The 19203-nt window shown below is 39.3% G+C and overlaps 1 protein-coding gene across 1 annotated transcript; it reads right to left on the reverse strand.

Annotated features, from left to right (window-relative positions):
• Nucleotides 1–249: 249 nt before the first annotated feature.
• LOC147139443 (uncharacterized) lies at nucleotides 250–8982 on the reverse strand. Its single transcript, XM_086044697.1, has 5 exons — nucleotides 8833–8982; nucleotides 7127–7186; nucleotides 6928–7045; nucleotides 6658–6833; nucleotides 250–4185 (listed from the first exon to the last, which is right to left on the reverse strand). The coding sequence occupies exons 2-5, from the start codon at nucleotides 7127–7129 to the stop codon at nucleotides 550–552; spliced, it is 3933 nt and encodes a 1310-aa protein (XP_085900823.1). The 5' UTR covers nucleotides 7130–7186; nucleotides 8833–8982; the 3' UTR covers nucleotides 250–549.
• Nucleotides 8983–19203: the final 10221 nt, after the last annotated feature.

The raw sequence follows: 19203 nt of genomic DNA on the forward strand, positions 1-19203 counted from the left end.
CGAAGCTTTGGTTACTGTGCTTTTTTGGTGTAACACTTTGGAAAAGTTTTTTTTGTTCAACCGGCCTTCTCAGTACATATGTAAATAAATACTTTTCTTTTGAATTGACTCGTATCATCACAGGATTGGGAATTTGGGCCCTTCAATCCTGCGGCCCCAAATCCGCAGAAACTCATTTCAATACTATTGCATCCTTCTACTTCATGCTAACTTTTGTTACAAAACATCACTTCATCATCACTGAATATATATATTTTAATATACTGGTGTGTTTATTGAACACAAGATTCCAATCACATTCATTCACAGTTACTTAATTAAAAGGAAAATGATGTTAATTGTCTAAAAATGAAACAGTTAAGTGTCAACAAACGCAGTGCACAAGGAAAAGTATCATATTTGCAAGATCAAAGTTTAAAAAAAAAAAAGATACAATCCAGATATATAAATAATGGGGATATGCACATAGCTTGGAGAAACAGCTCTCTTCATTTAGCCTTCTCTTGGCTGGGGTCAGATTTATGCAACGTAGCAGTAAGCATCTGTATTCTAGACATTAAGTCCGAGCATATTGGAGAGGCTTTGTGATAATTTGTTACTTTCATCTAATTCATCTGCAAAACTCCCAGGATCTATCAAGCCCACTGGGAACGTCGGTTTTTCCACTTTAAAAGTCCCTCCTCGAACTAAACTGGAGTCGTCTGTATCTCCAGAGACATTAAGACTGGCAGGAGCCATGTTGAGGCTGACACTTTTCTCCTCTGTTGGCGAGGTGTTCGTTGATGGCACTTTTTCCATTGCCATTTTCAACCGCTCCATGATGTCAATCCTTTCTCCATTTCTTGATGGTGCATTTACAACTGGTAAACGGATTCCTTTGCTGACAACATAATCCTTGGCCTCACTGTCAAATTTTGACAGGTTAAAGATATCTGGAGTTTGTGTTTTAGTGTCTATGCAGTTTCTGGGCAAGGTGTGCAATCTGAATTTGGGAGCATCCACTTCAGCATTGCTTTCATACTCCTCGGTGTCCACCGAGTTGGATCTAAATCCCCATTTAAAGGGCCATTTAAATTTACTTTTGGGAGAACCTTTGATTTCAGCATCTCCAGCTCTGATTGCTATTTCAGGAGTGTTGGTGCTTATTTCAGGGGAAGAGACTTTGAGAGGTGAGGTTTCGCCATCAAGTGACAGTTTTGGACTGACAGTTTTATTTTTGGACCCTGAGAAACTTAGTTTTGGAACCTTGAAATGTGGCAATTTGGGCTTTTCAAGATCGGTATCTACCTTTGGAGCTTCCACATCTACTTCTGGTCCTTTAATCTTACCTTTAAACTTCTGACCGCTTAAATCTACAGTAGGAACGGACATGTTTGCATCTGCTTTAGGCATACCTACATTGACCTGGGGTGCATCCAGTCCAGCCTGAATTGAGGGATGAACACTGGGAAGTACTACTCCAGGGCTTGAAAGATCCAATTTTGGAAGATTATAATGAGGCAACGTAAAGTCCCCCATCTGGGAATCTAACCCTATATTTGGTGTTTTTAACTGTGCATCCGGGCTTTTAAGATCTGCAGTGGGCATGTTGATACCCACTCCTGGAATGTGACTATTGAGTCTGACATCAGGTGCTTCAAAGTCAGCATTTGGCAATTTTGTGCCAATGTTGGGTGCGTGGAGATTTCCAATACTCAGGTCTGGGTTGTTAATGTTGAGATCAGGTAGCTTGGGTAGATGCAGACTCGGTGCCTTTACATCTGCTTCGGGCAGATTAATGTCTGCACCTGATCTTGTAATTTGAGGGCTAGAAAGATTCAACCGCGGTAATCCGATATCAGCATTAGGGGCATCGGGTAGGTCAAAATGGGCGCCATTTAACTCTGCTTTAGGCAGATTTACATCTGGAGCGGCAAAAGCACCATCAATGTTGGGAGCTGAAAGATTGAAGTCTGGGGCATTTATATTGAGAGGACCCGTATTAAGATGTGCACCCCTGACATCAGCATCAATATCAAGATTAGGCTTTTCAACCTTTGGCCCTGACAATGTTGGAAATATCAGTTTGGGAAGCCTGAGATTCCCAGTCGAAGGTTCTGGAGACTGCAGATCAATATCTGGTGTATCAAAACTAGCTCCAGGTTTTGGTGGTGACAAGGACAGATCAGGGGCTTTTATATCTACATTGGGCCTATCTATATCTAGATGAGGAACATCAACATTGGAATCAATATTTGGAGCTTTTAAATTGGCATCAAGTTGCGGGCCTTTGACTTTTGGCCATTTTGGTATTTTAATTTTTGGTAGCTTCAGTTTACCATCAATTGGTTCAATATTTGGAGCATTGGTGTGAAGATCTAAATTAGGACCTCTGATATTAGCATTTGCCGTGCTGAAATTGAGGTCTGGACCTTCAAGTTTTGGTGAGAGCTCAACATCTGATGTCCTTAAATCCATATCCATGTCACCATCAATATCAGATTTTAGACCTTTCAGTGTACCAAACTTGGGTTTCCTGAGCCATTTGAATTTTCCAGATGGAACATCAGCATCAATGTCTAACTTGGGTCCGTTCAATTCAGCAGTTTTTAGTTTCAGATCTGGTGCATTTAGCTCACCGTCAACCTTTGGAGCTGTGAGACTCAGGTCAGGTGTTGAAACATTAGCATCTACATCTGGACCATTCACCTTCGGACCTGAGATGGACCACTTTGGCTTTTTCAGGGTTGGCCATTTGATCTTTCCAGACGCATCTACATCAGGCGCTTTAACATCAACATCAGCTTTGGGTAAATACAGATCAGGGCCATGAAGTGATGCCTGTGAACTAGAAAGTCTCAGGTCAGGGGCTTTCACGTCAGTATCAAGGTCAACACTTGAGGTTTTCAACTTGGGTCCAGCAAGCCGAAACTTTGGCTTTTTCAATGTTCGGAACTTGACTTTACCTGATGGAGCTTCAATGTTCACATCTGGTGTATTAACACCTAAATCGGATTTGGGTGAATTCAGGTGAACATTTGGTGCATTAATATCACCATCAATGCTTGGAACAGAGACGCCAATATCTGGCGTACTTACATCTGTGTCCAGTTTAAGGTTAGGTACTTTGGGTTTCTTCATCTTCAGATGCCAATTTTTTTTCACAGTTGGAGTATCAATGCCGAGATCAGGGGTCCCAACATCTAAGTTGGGACCTTTTAAGTCAGCGTTTGGGAGGTCCAGCTGAGCATTAATGCCACTTTTAAGCTTCCGAGTTGACAGATCTAAATCAGGTGTATTCAGGCCTGTGTCCATGTCCAAGTCTGCCTTTGGGCCTTTTATTTTTGGTATCTTCCATTTCTGATGAGGCCAGACAAATTTACCAGACAGTCCATCAAAATGTGGCTGTTGAACGTCCCAATCAGGGCCTTTAAGGTCAGCATTTGGCAAGTTAACATCAACATTTGGGGCATGTAATCCACCCTCCACTCTAGGCACTGATAAATCAACCTCTGGTGTGCTCAGGCCTGCATCTAAATCCAGATCGGTTTTAACACCAGGAAGTTTGGCCTTCTTCAGCTTCAAATGGGGTCCCTTTGGTCCCTTCCACTTTCGATGGAGCCACTTGAAATGATCTGATGATACACCAATGTCAGCATTTGGGGATCCCAAGTTAACTTCAGGACCATTTAAATCCCCATTCGGTCCATTCAGATCCACATTTGTTCTATCAATGTCTAATTTTGGTGAAGACAGGCTGATGCCCTTTGTTTCTCCATTAACAGAGGGAAGATTTAAGCCACCACCTACCACTGGTGTTGTGACCGCAGGCACTTCAAATTTTGGCATTGTAAAGTGCGGGGCCTTGTAAGTGAGGTTACCTGTCTTTACATGTGGTTTGTCAATATCAAATGAAGCACTGTGATTGTTGAATTGGGGAGCGGACACACTGGCATTGGGTGTTGTGAGGGTGCCATTAAGATCCGGACCAACCATTGCAAGGGAGGGTGACGTAAACTCTGTACCAGCATCGGCTGATCGCTTAGTGAGATTGACATTAGGAAGGTCATTGACCACTGAACCATTTAATTCACTCTCAATGCCCTGAGCGGCATGTAACTTTGCTCTCAGGCTATCAAGCGGAGAAAGATGTTTCTCAGCTGATATATCCAGATCTGTTTTCTTGAAGAAGTCACCACCGAGCATCTGTTGATTTAAAAAAAAAAAAAGGGTTACCAACTCTTTTGAAAGGTTCTGTTTAAAACATACAATTTTTCTTTGCAGAGCAGTTTGGCTAATTAAGTACTCCATTTGAGGAGCAGCTTTCTAATTATGAGGAGCTATTTTTTTGCAGGTTATTTCGAGAGGCCTGAAGAAGGGTTTTATTAAACAATAGAAATACAAACCCAGTTCCAATGAAGTTGGGACACTGTGTTGAACATAAATAAAAACAGAATACAATTATTTAAAAATCCTATACAACCTATATTTAATTAAATAAACTACAAAGACATTTGATATTTCATGTTCAAACTGATAAACCTATTAGTTTTTAGCAAATAATTATTGACTTGGAATTTTATGGTTGCAATATGTTCCAAAAACGCTGGGACGTGTGGCAAAAAAGAAAGTTGAGGAATGCTCATCAAACACCTGTTCGGAACATCCCACAGGTGAACAGGCTGACTGGGAACAGGTGGCTGGCATGAATGGGCATAAAAGGAGCTTCCCTGAATTGGTCAGTCATTCTCAAGCAAAGGTGGGGCAAGGTTCACCTTTTTGTGAGCAACTGCGTGAGAAAATAGTCCAACAGTTCAAGGATAATGTTCCTCAACATACAATTGCAAGAAATTTAGGGATTTCACATTCTCTGGTCCATAATATCATCAAAGGGTTCACAGAATCTGGAGAAATCACTGCGTGTAAGTGGCAAGGCTCAAAACCAACATTGAATATCCGTATGACCTTCGATCGCTCAGGCGGCACTACATCAAAAACCGACATCACTTTGTAAAGGACATCACCACAGGAACAGGCTCAGGAACACTTCAGAAAACCAATGTCAGTAAATACAGTTTAGAGCAACATCAGTGAGACCAACTTAAAACTCTACTAGTCAAAGGAAAAGCCATTTATCAACAACTCCCAGAAACGCCGCTGTTTTCTCTGGGCCCGAGCTCTTCCAATATGGACGGATGCAAAGTGGAAGAGTGTTCTGTGGTCTGACGAGTCCACATTTCAAAATGTTTTTGAAAATTGTAGACGTTGTGTAAATTCCAAAAGACAATCTGCATGTGTTACAACAGTGTGGCTTCGTAGTAAAAGAGTGCGGGTACCTGACTGGCGTGCCTGCGGTCTAGAGAATTGTAAAATACAACAAAGGAAACCCAGGACTGTTGAACAGCTGAAAGCTGTACATCAAGCAAGAATGGGAAAGAATTCCACCTACAAAGCTTCAACAATTAGCGTCCTCGGTTCCCAAACGTTTACTGAATGATGTCAAAAAGAAAAGGTGATGTAACACACAGGTAAACATGAGCCTAGCCCCAGCATTTTGGAACGTATTACAGCCATGAAATTCTAAGTTAATGATTATTTGCTAAAAACAATACAATTTTCAGTTTGAACATTAAATGTCTTGTCTTTGAAGTGTATTCAGTTAAATATAGGTTGAAAATGATTTGCAAATAATTCTGTTTTTATTTGTTGAACATAGCGTCCCAACCTCATTGGAATAGGGTTGTACACCAATATAACGAATAAACAGTTGGTTTTCTTTTTTACATAATCAATGGTCTAGAAATATGTTGGATTTTCTTGTTTATATAATCAACAGATTTTATTTCTTAAATTCACATTGTGTAGCAGCAAAACTGTATTTTCTTTTCTAGTGGGGCAATTTCAAACACAAATATGAATTACAGATTAAATTTAGCATTTCTGAACGAGTCATATGGTCTTTCAGTAAATTGATTAAAAAAAAAAATTATACTTTAATGTAGCTTTGAGAACATTTGTTGTGAAGACCCCAAAAATCAAAATCAAATCTCAGGACTCACTATTGTGAAAACAGAAAAATAACATTACTGATCTGCCTGTTTTGGATCTCTCCCTACTACAACACACCTGATTCAAATGATCAGCATGCTCGGTAGAAGTCTGAAACGATCCTGATCATTTGAGTCGGGTGTGTTGTGTGCTTCAGTAATGTGCAAGTACAATTTAACAGCTTAGCCAGGCTCCAATTACCCAGAAAAATGATCAAAACACGGCCTCAGACTTTGTGAGTTGTTGTGAATGTTCTGTTTTTGTTAAAAAAAATGTCTTTCATTTGACCCAGAGTACAATTGTTGGCAACACACTGTCACATATAGAATGAATCTAAGTGCTAAAATGGACATAGCACAAAAATTCCTTTGAACCAATATAAGTATTACCGCATTGATGACACCAGATATGTTTATATTATCAACAATACAGCATAATATTGTGTAACCGGATTGGTTACATACCAGAAATACTGCTACAAATTACAATAAATGGCTAACTATAAACTATTCAAGACAAACACAAAATGTCAATGTCTTGTTTACTTATAACAATAAAAACATTGTGCACGTTTGGGTTTTAGTTTCATTTTAACCCGCCTTCTTTGTTGGCTTGAACAATAACATTTACCTCCGGTTGGTCTTGAAGGTCCGATACCAACGAGCTGAGGCTGGGATTGGCGCTGAGCTCCTTCTTTGTCACCACCTTCATATTGTTATCGTACGGCTGCAGCGCCTTCAGGATGTTCTGAATTTCATTTTGGCTGAGATGATCAAGGTGTATCGTGGCTGCAACAATGTCATCCCCTGAAAGCGTTGGAAATTTACGAAACTAGTCTCAAATCCCTCATCCAGGACTCGTTAACGTCTGTAAAAACGCAACGTCTACTGACTCGCTTACCTGCCTGCACGCCGCTGGATCCACCATATGTGTCATCTGGGATTCCTCGAATGACCGCTCCTTTCCCAGCGTTATCGAAGACCAAGCGTTCCGAAAAGCCGCTCATGCTGTCTGCGCTCTTGGTTACGAATTTGTTTACACTGTGAGTTACTTCAGCGATTTAAACAAAGCAATGTTCATGATCAGATTATTTACTCACCATTGTATTTTAGGTGTGTTTAGATATACATATCATGGAAGCTGCTCCGCACATGTATTTCTGAAAACCAGGAAAAACAATTTTCTTCAATAACAGATAATGAACAACAATGTAAGCCATTTTTATACCGGATGCATAAAATCTTCAGTAATTGTTGAAAATTCTACTCTAATGTAATAATTTGTATACAATTTTACTCACTAAAAATGTGAAGCTCAAGAAAAGAACTAGTACATCTTAAACAATCCTTCAACAATTTTATGTCGTACAGTGAGTGGATACAATCCAATTTCAGCACTGCATCCCTCATGGACACATTATTTCATGAAATTTCTATTTTAACTCATTCACTGCCATTGACGAATTTACTTGTCTTTTTACAGTGCGGCCATTCAATCCCAGGACGTTTCTATTTTTTTTTTCAAAGATTAGGGTAAAAAAGGTCTGAAAATATCTGGTACTGAGTGAGTTAATACAACCATATTTACAGTATGGGCTAAATAAGTATCATATTATTATTTGATATTTCAGCTATATTACACTATTCTGTAGATGTCCTGTTTGATTGTGTCAGTAGATCCCTAAATAAGACCATGCATCAGAACACAGAGACCCATCAATCACTCTTTGAAATAAGAAATCATTCTGAGTGCTCGCTTGAATCTCATTCCTATTTTTCTTGCGTGTGGTCATTGCTTGAGCCATTCAGCGAGACACAGAAACAACAACACCTTCCTACACCGCACCTCAAGAATCCGAGGCCTCTGCAGGGGAATGCGTGCATGTGGACCAGTCGGTTCGCATTCCCTCACATCACACTGATCAACACGCGCATTCCGTCACATAACAGTCTGTCTGTCAACCACACCCGAACATCTCCGCATGTAAACTCAACAAAGTACATTGCAACACAGCCACCGACAAAAAGGGACAGTGTACTGTATTCGGACACCAGGTATCCCAAAAAATCTGTTGGTTAATGCTACAAAACCAACAATATATATCATATTTTTGCTTTTCGCACGTCAGCAGCAATTGCCTATGATTAAAATGTATCAGTCATATAAATAAGTCTGTCGAAAATGAATGAGACAATAATAATAATAATAAAAATAATAATAGCTATAAAGACCATAAAATGCATACGTTACCAAATATTACATCTTAAATAACATCCCTATAAAAAGATATTTGTGTTCTTGCGCAATTGCACAATTTCAATTTCAGCACTTGCGATAAGTCGAAAGGGTGTGCGCATATATATATATATATATATATATATATATATATATATATATAATTATTTGCTTTGAAATCCCACTATATTGAACCAAATTGAATCATTACCCTTTAAAAATCAAACCGTTCTTAATTCATATCGCATCCCGTGTATCGAGATATGCATTGAATTGTCTTTTTATTGAAGAGATGCAGACGCCTAATATATATATATATATATATATATATATATATATATATATATATATATATATATATATTTAAATATGCAAAAGCAATTCAACATCAAAACAAGCTAAACACCAACAACTAATTTAAATCAGCAAGTGTACAAAATCAGTACACCCTTGCAACAAGTCCGAAAAACTGAATTATTTCATCTGCCTTGACTGCATCTTAACAATTGAGGTTTTTTGGTCATCTCATCTTGGAACTCTGAGGAGAGAAAAGCTAGCCGTTGCACTCACTGTATACAGCTTCCAGGGACGCCTCCACCTAACGAAAGCCCGGCGAGAGAAGTCTCCTCTCCGGCGAGTAACTCTTGCTCTGTCACGAGGATGGGACGGCTCTGCCAGTTAAATGCCTAGAAGCTTGGCGGCAGCCTGGAGAACAGGTTGGGCCGCATGAGCACTGCCTCATGCCTCCTTTCCCCTTGCAACACACACACACACACACACACACACACACGCTCACACACCTCAGTTTAAAAGTATGCTAGAGAGAGCAACATGCAGACCTTTTGGCAGTCGAAACCTGACGAGAAGCACATTGAGAAAAAGCCATTGCAGAGAGAAACACACCACTCCTTTGTAACTGGACTAACCAGGTTTACAGAGAACTTCACAAACCATTCATTCTGCTTCATTGAATAGCTGTCTGAGCAATACCTTTGTGACATTTTGCCTTTTATTACAGCTGCTGCTGCAATGTGACTGTTGCTTTGTTTTTACTGCATAGCAAAGCCTCAATTCACTCATTTCGATAGGCGGTATATTCTTTTGAATGGTTTTTAAAATGCATCACATAGTAAGTCAAGCATCTATCGCCTGGTGTGTGAGTGTGTGTGTATATATATATATATTTATATATATATATAAACCTCATTAAGTCACATTTTGGTGAATTCCATATTTTAAAAAAAATCTATAGTATTGGTCATTCCACACGCGTAGGTGTTATTTTTACACATTATTGACTCATCAAAAGTGTTGAAAACGGCATTGCTCTCTTTCACGATGCAAGTCTCGTGGAAGAAAAAAATTGCCATCAACTCTTGTAAATAAAAAACTTCACTTTCCAGATCCTAGATCAGATGAAGTGGCAATGTCAGATTAAGTGCTAATCATTTCACCTGTCATTCAATCAGAGGCATCAGGCATCATCACTTGCATCGCTTGTAGGCCTGCCCTATACGGCGCCAATGCGCCAAATCCTGCAGAAATGTAATGTGGTGATGTGTAGTGTTGTCCGGTCACTTTATCAAAGGGGAACAGGGATAAACCCGTAAAAAAGAAAAGACTGCACAGTTACAACAAGCAACGGGAAGCAAAGAAGTCAAACAAAAGCACTTTATGCCGGTGGGAATTTTCAAATAGTTTATCTCTGTATGGCTGTGTTGCTTAAAACCAAGAAAAGTAATTGTAGAATGTGCGAAAGCTTGCATTGTCCAAGACACCCTCCATGAAATGTCCCCGAACGCAGCACAATTCTGGTGCTGAAATGCTTCCGAGTTTCTCCAAAGATAAATTGAAGCAGTTTATTCCTCAACTCCTCTGAGATTGAGATGCGGTGTTGCCGTCAGTGATTTTTCCTGAGTTGAGTGGGTGTGTGGCAACCTCAAACAGTGCATGTACAGTACTGAGTGCAAAAATGAGTCACGAACGATCCCTCATCACAAAGGAGCCAAATTTAAATTTGCTAATATCTGCATGTGTTTGCCTTTTAAGGCTGTTGCTTGCTTGTCACCCTTAAAACAGGTCACGGACTCATTTCGACATGAGCCATGCATAAAACAGTGGAAAGAATATGATGGAAAGGCACATTTTAATGCAAAAATTTCTTCACCGTTCAACATTCATGATTTGTTTTCTGAAAATGCTAATTCCATTTTTTGATACATAGGATTTTTCTCCTATTGCATAACATGCCTTTTCTTTTAAAAGTAATCCAAATGCATCATTATGATGAGTTTTTTTTGCGTTTGGACTTTTACAAATAGTCTATCTTTGTCACTCCAAACTGTTTTGACTGTTTATTCCACCTGGAAGAGTCTCATTATGTTGTGCAATACACCAGAGGGATCCGTGATCTTAAAGTCAACCCCCAAAATTCTTTGCAATAATATGTTCTATGCGCCTTCACTAGTCTAAACATGGCATTCTGATCAATATTGCATTTGTGGAATATAAATTAAGCAGCCAAATCCACCCGTTTTTTAGCCATCTCAGGGAGCGGCCATTTTGTCACTTCTGTCAACTGAAAATGACATCACAGCTAATCAGCGCTCAGATAACGACCAATCACGGCTCACCTGTTTTCTGAAGATGAGCCATGATTGGTTGTCACCTGAGCCCTGAGCAACTGTGACGTCATTTTCAGGCGACAGAAGTGACAAAATGGCCGCCCCCGGAGATGGTTTAAAACCGGTGGATTTTTCTGCTTTTCTCATATTCCACAAACACAACATTTATCAGAATGCCTTGTTTCAACTAGTGGGCCTGCGCAGAACATATTCTGGAATATGTTTGGGTTGACTTCCCCTTTAAAGCTGACTGACCAGGATTGTTGAGGTTCTTTTAAGCATATCCAAAGGATATTGGCAGAAGCTACAAGCTAGCAATGTGTAAACAAAGATTTAGTATGCGACTATAAAGACTAATAAAGAGTGAATTTTGCTGCTTAACTCATATTCCACAAAAGAGTTACTGATAGTGTAGTGGTACACGCGCTCGAGTTGTGCGCTGGTAGCATGGGATCGATTCCCGCTCAGTGATGTCTGTGTGTGTGCCCTGCTAATAGGGTTGCATCAGGAAGGGCATCCGGCGTAAAATGCTTTGCCAAATCAATGATGCGAATCGTACGTGCACTTGATTCGCTGTGGCGACCCCTGAGGGGAAAAGCCGAAAGGATAACAACAACTCATATTCCACAAACACGATATCGATCAGAATGCAGTGTTTCGACTAGTGGACCTGCTTGCAGCATATTCTAGTAAAGACAATTTGGGGGTTGAGTTCCACTTTAAGTGCCGGTTTTAGGCAGCCATTTTGCATTAGCATGATAGCAGAAAGCCAAACAATGGTGGAGAAAATTGAGATTTTGGAAATAAGGTCAGGGAGGCCAGACTGAGATGGTTTGGACATGTCCAGAGGAGAGATACAACACAATACAATTTTAATTATATAGCGGTATTGAATATATTGGTAGAAGGATGCTGAGTTTTGAATTGCCAGGCAGGAGGCCTAGGTGAAGACCAAGGAGGAGGTTTATGGATGTAATGAGGGAGGGCATGAAGGTAGTTGGTGTGAGAGAAGAGGATGCAGAGGACAGAGTTAGATGGAGGCAATTGATTCGCCGTGGCGACCCCTGAAGGGAAAAGCCGAAAGGAAAAGAAGAAGAAGATCTACAGATTTTGAAGGGCAAGGCTTGGAAATTGTGCAAGTCACTTCGTTTCGTCGTTTCTTTGAAGCTTTTTTTCTTTATCATTATGCACTTTTGTTTTTACAGTTATGCAAGATGTGTATTTCCACCACCATTTGCTCTGTCAATAAGGTTTGCCTTTACTACGAATGCCTCAAATTTTAAATCATCAACTTTTGACTTTAAGCGTGGCTCTTTCAACGTGGAAGATATTTACACACCAAACAAAAGGCAGCATTTAAAAAAAACACAGATTTTTTGTTTTGTTTACAAATGTCTTTCTCATTATTGATCAAATGATATGAAAATGAACCATCCTATTCATAAAACTGTGTCTGCGAGCAAGCCATTCTCAAATTTGCAGAAATTGCGATGGTTAGATTATGGAGGCATCGCGCCACGGCCATTCACTGTCGACTGGACGTAAGGGGTCTCTTTCTACCTTTCCCAATCTGGAGCGAGTCCCAATCTCTAGAAGTCTCCAAACCCATCACAAAAACTCTACATATTTGTGGTTTATTTAGAAAAATAGATATCACTTGCATATCACAAAAGTATTTGGCATATTTGCATGAGACAGAACCGCCCCCCGCAAAAGAAGTCATTTGAACCAGAGTTTAATTTGCTGGAATTATTAATTCTGAGAAAAATTTGAATGAAGTATAGAATAGAATAGAATGCCTTGATTGTCATTGTTCATCATGCTCCTCGTCCTCCGACAGAAAAAAAAATTGAACATCACTGGTCACTCTGGTGACCTGTGGTTGTGTTGGCGGCTAAATCTCGCTTCCCATTCTCCAAGCGTGCTCCTTTTTTAGGTCATCCCAGGAGCTAAAGGAAGCTGGTTACGTTGTATTCCTTTCAGTCCCACAGACTGCAAGTGCGATTGATGGACTTGGCCGGCTTGAAATAATGACGGTCTGACGATGACCGACAGGTGGCCCAGCTTCTGGCGAATGATGAGTGACAGACCGGCAAAATTTACTGATGCGCCTAGCGCCTCTGGAAATATGTAAAAATGTGATCAGTACACATGAGCATTATTTGAAATTGTGAAAGAAAGACATAATTTGCCCCTCTGAAAGCTGTAAATTAGCATTTGTTGTACTGACTGAAGGCCGGTTGGGTGTTCGAGGATCCTCGCGGCGTTTGTTTCAACATAATGCACTCGCCACTTTAATGTCACATGAAATGGAGATTATGTAATCCACACAGTTACAGTGACGCGCTCGTGAAGGCCCTGACAAAAGTAAGATTTTATTGCTAAGATGCACACTAAGCTGAGCCGCATGAGTCACTACCCTGCCCAGCTGACAAATTATTACAATGCAATGATTGTGCACGGGCGAGCTGGAGAAGGGTGGAGGAAGAGAGAAGTAAAACAACAAACCACAGTTGACTGATTTCTTTTAGATCGCAGCAAGGACAGTGATCATTTTTGGATGTCAAAAAATAAGGAATATGTTTTTTTACGACAGCATTTTGCATTCCACTCAATGAGATACGGTGTAACAATGTTTGTGTTTTGTCACTATTTTTTAGAAAGTTATTTGCTATCTGGCACAGATATTTTACCCAGTGCACATAGAAATACAGTACAACCATTGATGGGGGATTTTATTTGCTACGGCTTTGAACAGAAAATGAGAACAAGGCGGGACCACCTTGTTCCCAAAATATAACCTCCTCAATTCCTTTTTATTGTTCAAGGGTTGGAGGGTGTGTGAAAAAAGATTTAAAACAAAAGATTCAAAATTAGTTTCACGGCGCTCGATTCAAAGTCATGCAAAGCAAATGGAAGTGGAGAGGCGATGGTCTTTCTGTGTTGTCATGACGACTGACTCCTTCAGATGAAGATGCAGCGGATCTGTTAAGACAACGTTTCTTTTGGAAGCGGGATGTGACACCTCAACAAGGTTTGGCAAAATGTAATACTCTTGACACTGTGGTTTACATCTGTGCGGAAAACATAAGAAGGGGAAACATTTCTGTGTGGGAGAAGGGTCCTCGTTTTTGTTTTCAGGCAGCATGACCCTTAATTTGGGCAAAAGGTGGACTACACCCTGGACTGGTCAACGTGTATTCACAGGGCGCATGAAGTTGGGGGGCCCACGGATATTTGTCTTAGGCAACATGCACGGATCCACACCCTTATTGATGAATACAATTCAGTAGCTCTGCCGATGAAGTTCTGCCTCCACAGGTCAAAATACTAATTCTGATTTTACTTGGTCTTTAAAGGGGAAGTCAACACAAAGATATTTTTTTCAAGAATATGTTCCCAGCAGGCCCACTAGTTGAAATACGGCACTCTGATTAATTTTGCGTTCGTGGGATATAAATTAAGCAGCAAAATGCACTTGTTTTTAGCCATCTGCGGGGGCGGCCATTTTGTCTTCTGTCGGCTGAAAATGACATCACAACTGCTCACAATGACCAATCACGGCTGACCTGTTTTCTGAATCTGAGCCATGATTGGTCGTTGTGAGCAGTTGTGATGTCATTTTCAGTCGACAGAACACAAAATGGCCACCCCCCAGAGATGGCTAAAAACGAGTAGATTAACACTTATGCCACAAACGCAATGTTTATCAGAATGCCCTGTTTCAACTAGTGGGCTTGCATACGACATATTCTTGAAAAAAAAAAATGTTTGGGTTGACTTCCGCTTTAAGGAGGGTTGTATATTTTTTTTTTGGGGGCATTTTAGGTTCAATTTGAAATTTCAGATAAATGCAGAATATTTCCATTTGTGAGTAGTACTGAGAAGCCAACATTCAAACCCAGATCCTTTGACGCTCTGACTAAAGTTCAGTAGGATTAACCCCATTAGTCATCATGTTATATAAATATGAGTCATTTGATATTGATTGACATTATGGAAGTATGACTTTATTTGAAACAGTTAATCCTTCTCAGACTTGAAGAAAATAAAATATCGGGGGGGGGGGGGCTTCTCTTTGCATGTGCATGAGAGGCTTTTAATATGTAAATGATGTTGAGCAATTGGTGTGTTCAGTTTCTGTCCTTCAGGTCCTCATTCAGGCAACTTGATTTGAGGAGAGAGGAAGCTAACATCAGAATGTGACCAATCTGCTCAGACTGTCAGGAATAAATAACAATAATTACATTTTTAAAACCATGCTTTAATCTGGACAAAACAATCTGTTTTAAAGACAGTGCATTTTATTTTTCAGTAAGCGCTACCAGCTAATCTTCTCACACACAGTCACAAGTGGCATTAACCGACAGGTCCGTCCATCTATTTTGGATGCCGTTTGCCCTGTTCAAGCCCGGGGTGGGGCGGAGTGTCATGAAGACATTAAAAGGGTGCCAAATAAATCATGAGACTGACTCACTCTGGTGTTCCGTGACGAAACAAGCCCAAAGTCACATCAACAACTACATAGGTTTGCACGAACTATTTAATGTTTTGTTTGTAAAAAAAATAAATAAATAAATGTCAGTAAAATATATATATATATATATATATATATATATATATATATATATATATATATATATATATATATATATATATATATATATATATATTGGGTGCATTTTGCTGCAGTGGTTAGGAAAAGTATTCAGATAGCTTGAAATTTTCATTTTCCGTGTCATTGCAGCCATTCTCCAAAATCAAAAAAATTCATTTATTTCTCATGAATGCTCTTCAGCTGCAGGGACAGGACGACTGGTTGCAATCGAAGCAAAGATGAACGCGGCCAAGTCCAGAGATATCTTGGAGGAAAACCTCTTACACAGTGCCCAGGACTTCAGACTGGGCCGAAGGTTCACCTTTCAACAGGACAATGACCCGAAGCACACAGCTAAAATAACAAAGAAGTGGCTTCAGAACTACTCTGTGACCGTTCTTGACTGGCCCAGCCAGAACCCTGACCTAAACCCGATTGAGCATCTCTGTGGAGAGACCTGTCCAACAACGTTTACCATCCAACCTGACAGAACTGCAGAATGCCCTGCCCAGAATATATTCTGGAAATATATATATTTGGCTTGATATCCCTTTAAAAATATGCTATAACATATATGTTTTCAAAGGCTCTTTTTCAACAATCCAACAATTTATTATTCTTAACTTCCGTACTCTTGGGTCACAACTCGGAGAAAATATGAAAATGCGGGACACAGGGTGCCAAAAGTTGAGAGCCCCTGCTCTTGATGCTGCTCTGACACTAACAGATGGTGCCAAGAGTTAGCTACGGTACATTTAAAGACATGTTTCCACCTTACAGTTCATTACCCCTTGATTTGGTTAGCGTTGCCGCCGCAAGATGGAATGAGCTTCGTAAATGTGTGACATCATTGGAGCAAGGCAGTGTTTAACTCAGCAAGGAGTTTAGCTCAACAGTCCCGTGTGCCGAAAATAAACACAAAAGTCTTCGAGATCGTTTCTAGGCTATGAATCCGTAGCATTTTTGAAACTGTGCTCTTGTTTTCTCCCATTGTGTTGTGCTCTCAAGAGGCACAGAAAAGGTTGTCTTAACATAAGAATCGTACAAATCTTTACACTCTATTTGCAGAAAATTCCTTGAAATAAATGTCTGGTGCTTAAGAGATAATAAACACCCTCACGGTATTTTCGAAAACATTAGCCAAACTTTCACTGTTCTGCTTTCTTCACTCCTGACATCGCTGCTTGTATGAATACTGTATGATAAAAATTAATCATAATTGAAGTTAGGACCTTCTAAAAGGCCAGGTCAGCTGGTCCCATAGAATTCCATCCAAGTCATTAAAGTATGGTTGCAGGGCATGAAAGTGGAAAACTTTCCACGAACATGACATGAAATGGCATTCTCACGTGATTGCATATTGAATAGATACGGGTATGATACTCAATACTCATTAACAATTCTGTCATTTGCAACAATTTTATATTTGCGTCACCCCCCTTTTCAGGCTTTGTAACACGATTGTGCAGGTTGTGCACACTCCATGTAGCCAGTCTTTTATTTTCCATAAAATTCGAACTGCAATCTTAATATAATGTAGAAGAATTCTTTGGGCATTTGCAATATACAGATTCAGTGATGCATTAGACTAGATGTAGTCTAAGACTTAATCCGAGGTGTTGATTAGGCGGATGTTGTAAGACTCGGAGCCTTTACTCATGCCATGTGTTCAGAAGGGAATGCAGTGAAACAACATTCTTATCATATTGTTTTACAGACTGTGTTCCTGAAATCTTTAACATTCTTTCAATAGTTCAGGATTAAAATCAACAGTTTCTACACAGAAAGAAAAATATGATACAAGCACTACATAATCTTTTTAAATCTGTGTGTTTATTGAGCGTCACTACCGTACATTTGGCCCAAAATGTAGCTGATTCCATCGAGAATCATCTTGTTCCATGCTAAAACCAACTTGAGCTACTACTGAAATACATATCATATATTTCAATATATGTTTAAGTAATTAATCGCGATTAATTGTATTTTTCAACTACAATTTTTTACAAAGCTTGGAATTAATACTAAAAAAAAATCAAAGTATATTTTGATTCAAAGACTTTCTTCGATTGTTGAATATGATTCTTTTTCTGTAAAATTCAACTGTTGAACGATAAACCAAAGACATACAACTAATATGGTATTTGAATTTGGTTTTGCAAAGTGCGCAAATTATTTTGGATTTCTCCAATGAGCCATCGAGCAACTTTTTAAAGGAAAACTATGTAAAAGTCTGTCTTTGTGACAATGACTCTCTTCTAAGTTTGGCTGTAAAATGAGCAGAGGGAAGCTGCCAGAGGAAGTAAATATAATGAGTTAACTGAGTACATTTTTTTTATGCATTATAAAATGTAATCTCCATAGTTAACACTTAAACAGCCCTAATATACGGTGTATATATATATATATATATATATATATATGCATTCTACTGCACTGCAATGTCTTTTTTTATTCGATTAATTGTTTAGCCCAACAGGTAAACAGACAGCAAAATACACTACCCAGAATGCTATGCTACGATACGCATAATTTGCAGTTGGAAAACAAAATAAAAATTGAACATCCACCTGACGCTTCTGAGGTCGGCGGTTTGACTTGGTGCTCATTGAAGACTCTTATTATCCTTTGCTGTGAATGTGAATGGTTGTTTGTCTATATGTGCAAACAATCAGCGACCATCCTCACTCAAAGTCCGCTTGGATTGGACCCAAATGAGAATAAATGGGATAGAAAACAGATGGTTTGGAAACTTAGCAAGTATTATAATTACAATACAAAAGAAAATAAGTTATAGGTCTGGATATTTGTTTAATCCTTTTCACTACACAAATGAATGCACAATGTGGTCCTCAATTAAAAAGCATGTCATCACATTTTTTAATACCAAATAAAATTCTAGCTCAAAAAACTTTATCATAGATACCATATAATGCAGCAATATTAGTTTCAAAACATGTAATTTTTTGGTTTTAAATAATTCAAATAAATGAATGAAAGCAAAGTAATGTACATGATGGACAAGACAAATCATCTCGAATATGGGAGGAAAATCACATTTCAAGGCTAAAGCTATCCACGAGGCCTTTGGTCCTTGTGCAACACTAAGTCAGGCTGGTTCGAAAGAGGCAGAAGCATGGCTGGTATTTGGATTAGTTTAAGAATTTTGCCCCATAGCAACACTGTAGAACGACAACTGTAATAAAATTCACTTAGCACACATCCGTCATCTTGAACAACAAATGATGTAACTGTTTGACATGCAGGGTAAAGCTCATAGAGGCTGCAGGGTATAATGTAGGGATTTAAATTTGACACATCACATATAGAGCAAGTTATCAATTACCAACTGAGTATTTATCGTTAACCTATGCTAACACGCATAGGCGGTTTTACAGGGTGGAAAGGGGTGGCAGCTGCCACCTTTATTAAATTCCTTGCCACCCCTCTTGGCAATGAATCTATAGATGCTAAATTCAAAATTGTATTATAAATGTTCCTTATGCAGGAAGTTCTCAATTTACAAACAATTTCCGTTCGTACACTGGCGATGTTACCCGAATTTCCACATATGTTGGATTTCACCGTTAAAGTCAACATTTACGTCGAAATACTTGGTATAAAAAAAACAAAGTACATAAAAATAATTACATAAGATGCTGTACTTACCATTACTGCTGAGAGGTGGATGGAGAAAAAGGAGAGGAGGGCAAAAAAAAA

This window comes from Filicampus tigris, chromosome 11 (assembly GCF_054856515.1).
Source record: "Filicampus tigris isolate MCC_2025a chromosome 11, RoL_Ftig_1.0, whole genome shotgun sequence".
NCBI classification, from domain to species: Eukaryota; Metazoa; Chordata; class Actinopteri; order Syngnathiformes; family Syngnathidae; genus Filicampus; species Filicampus tigris.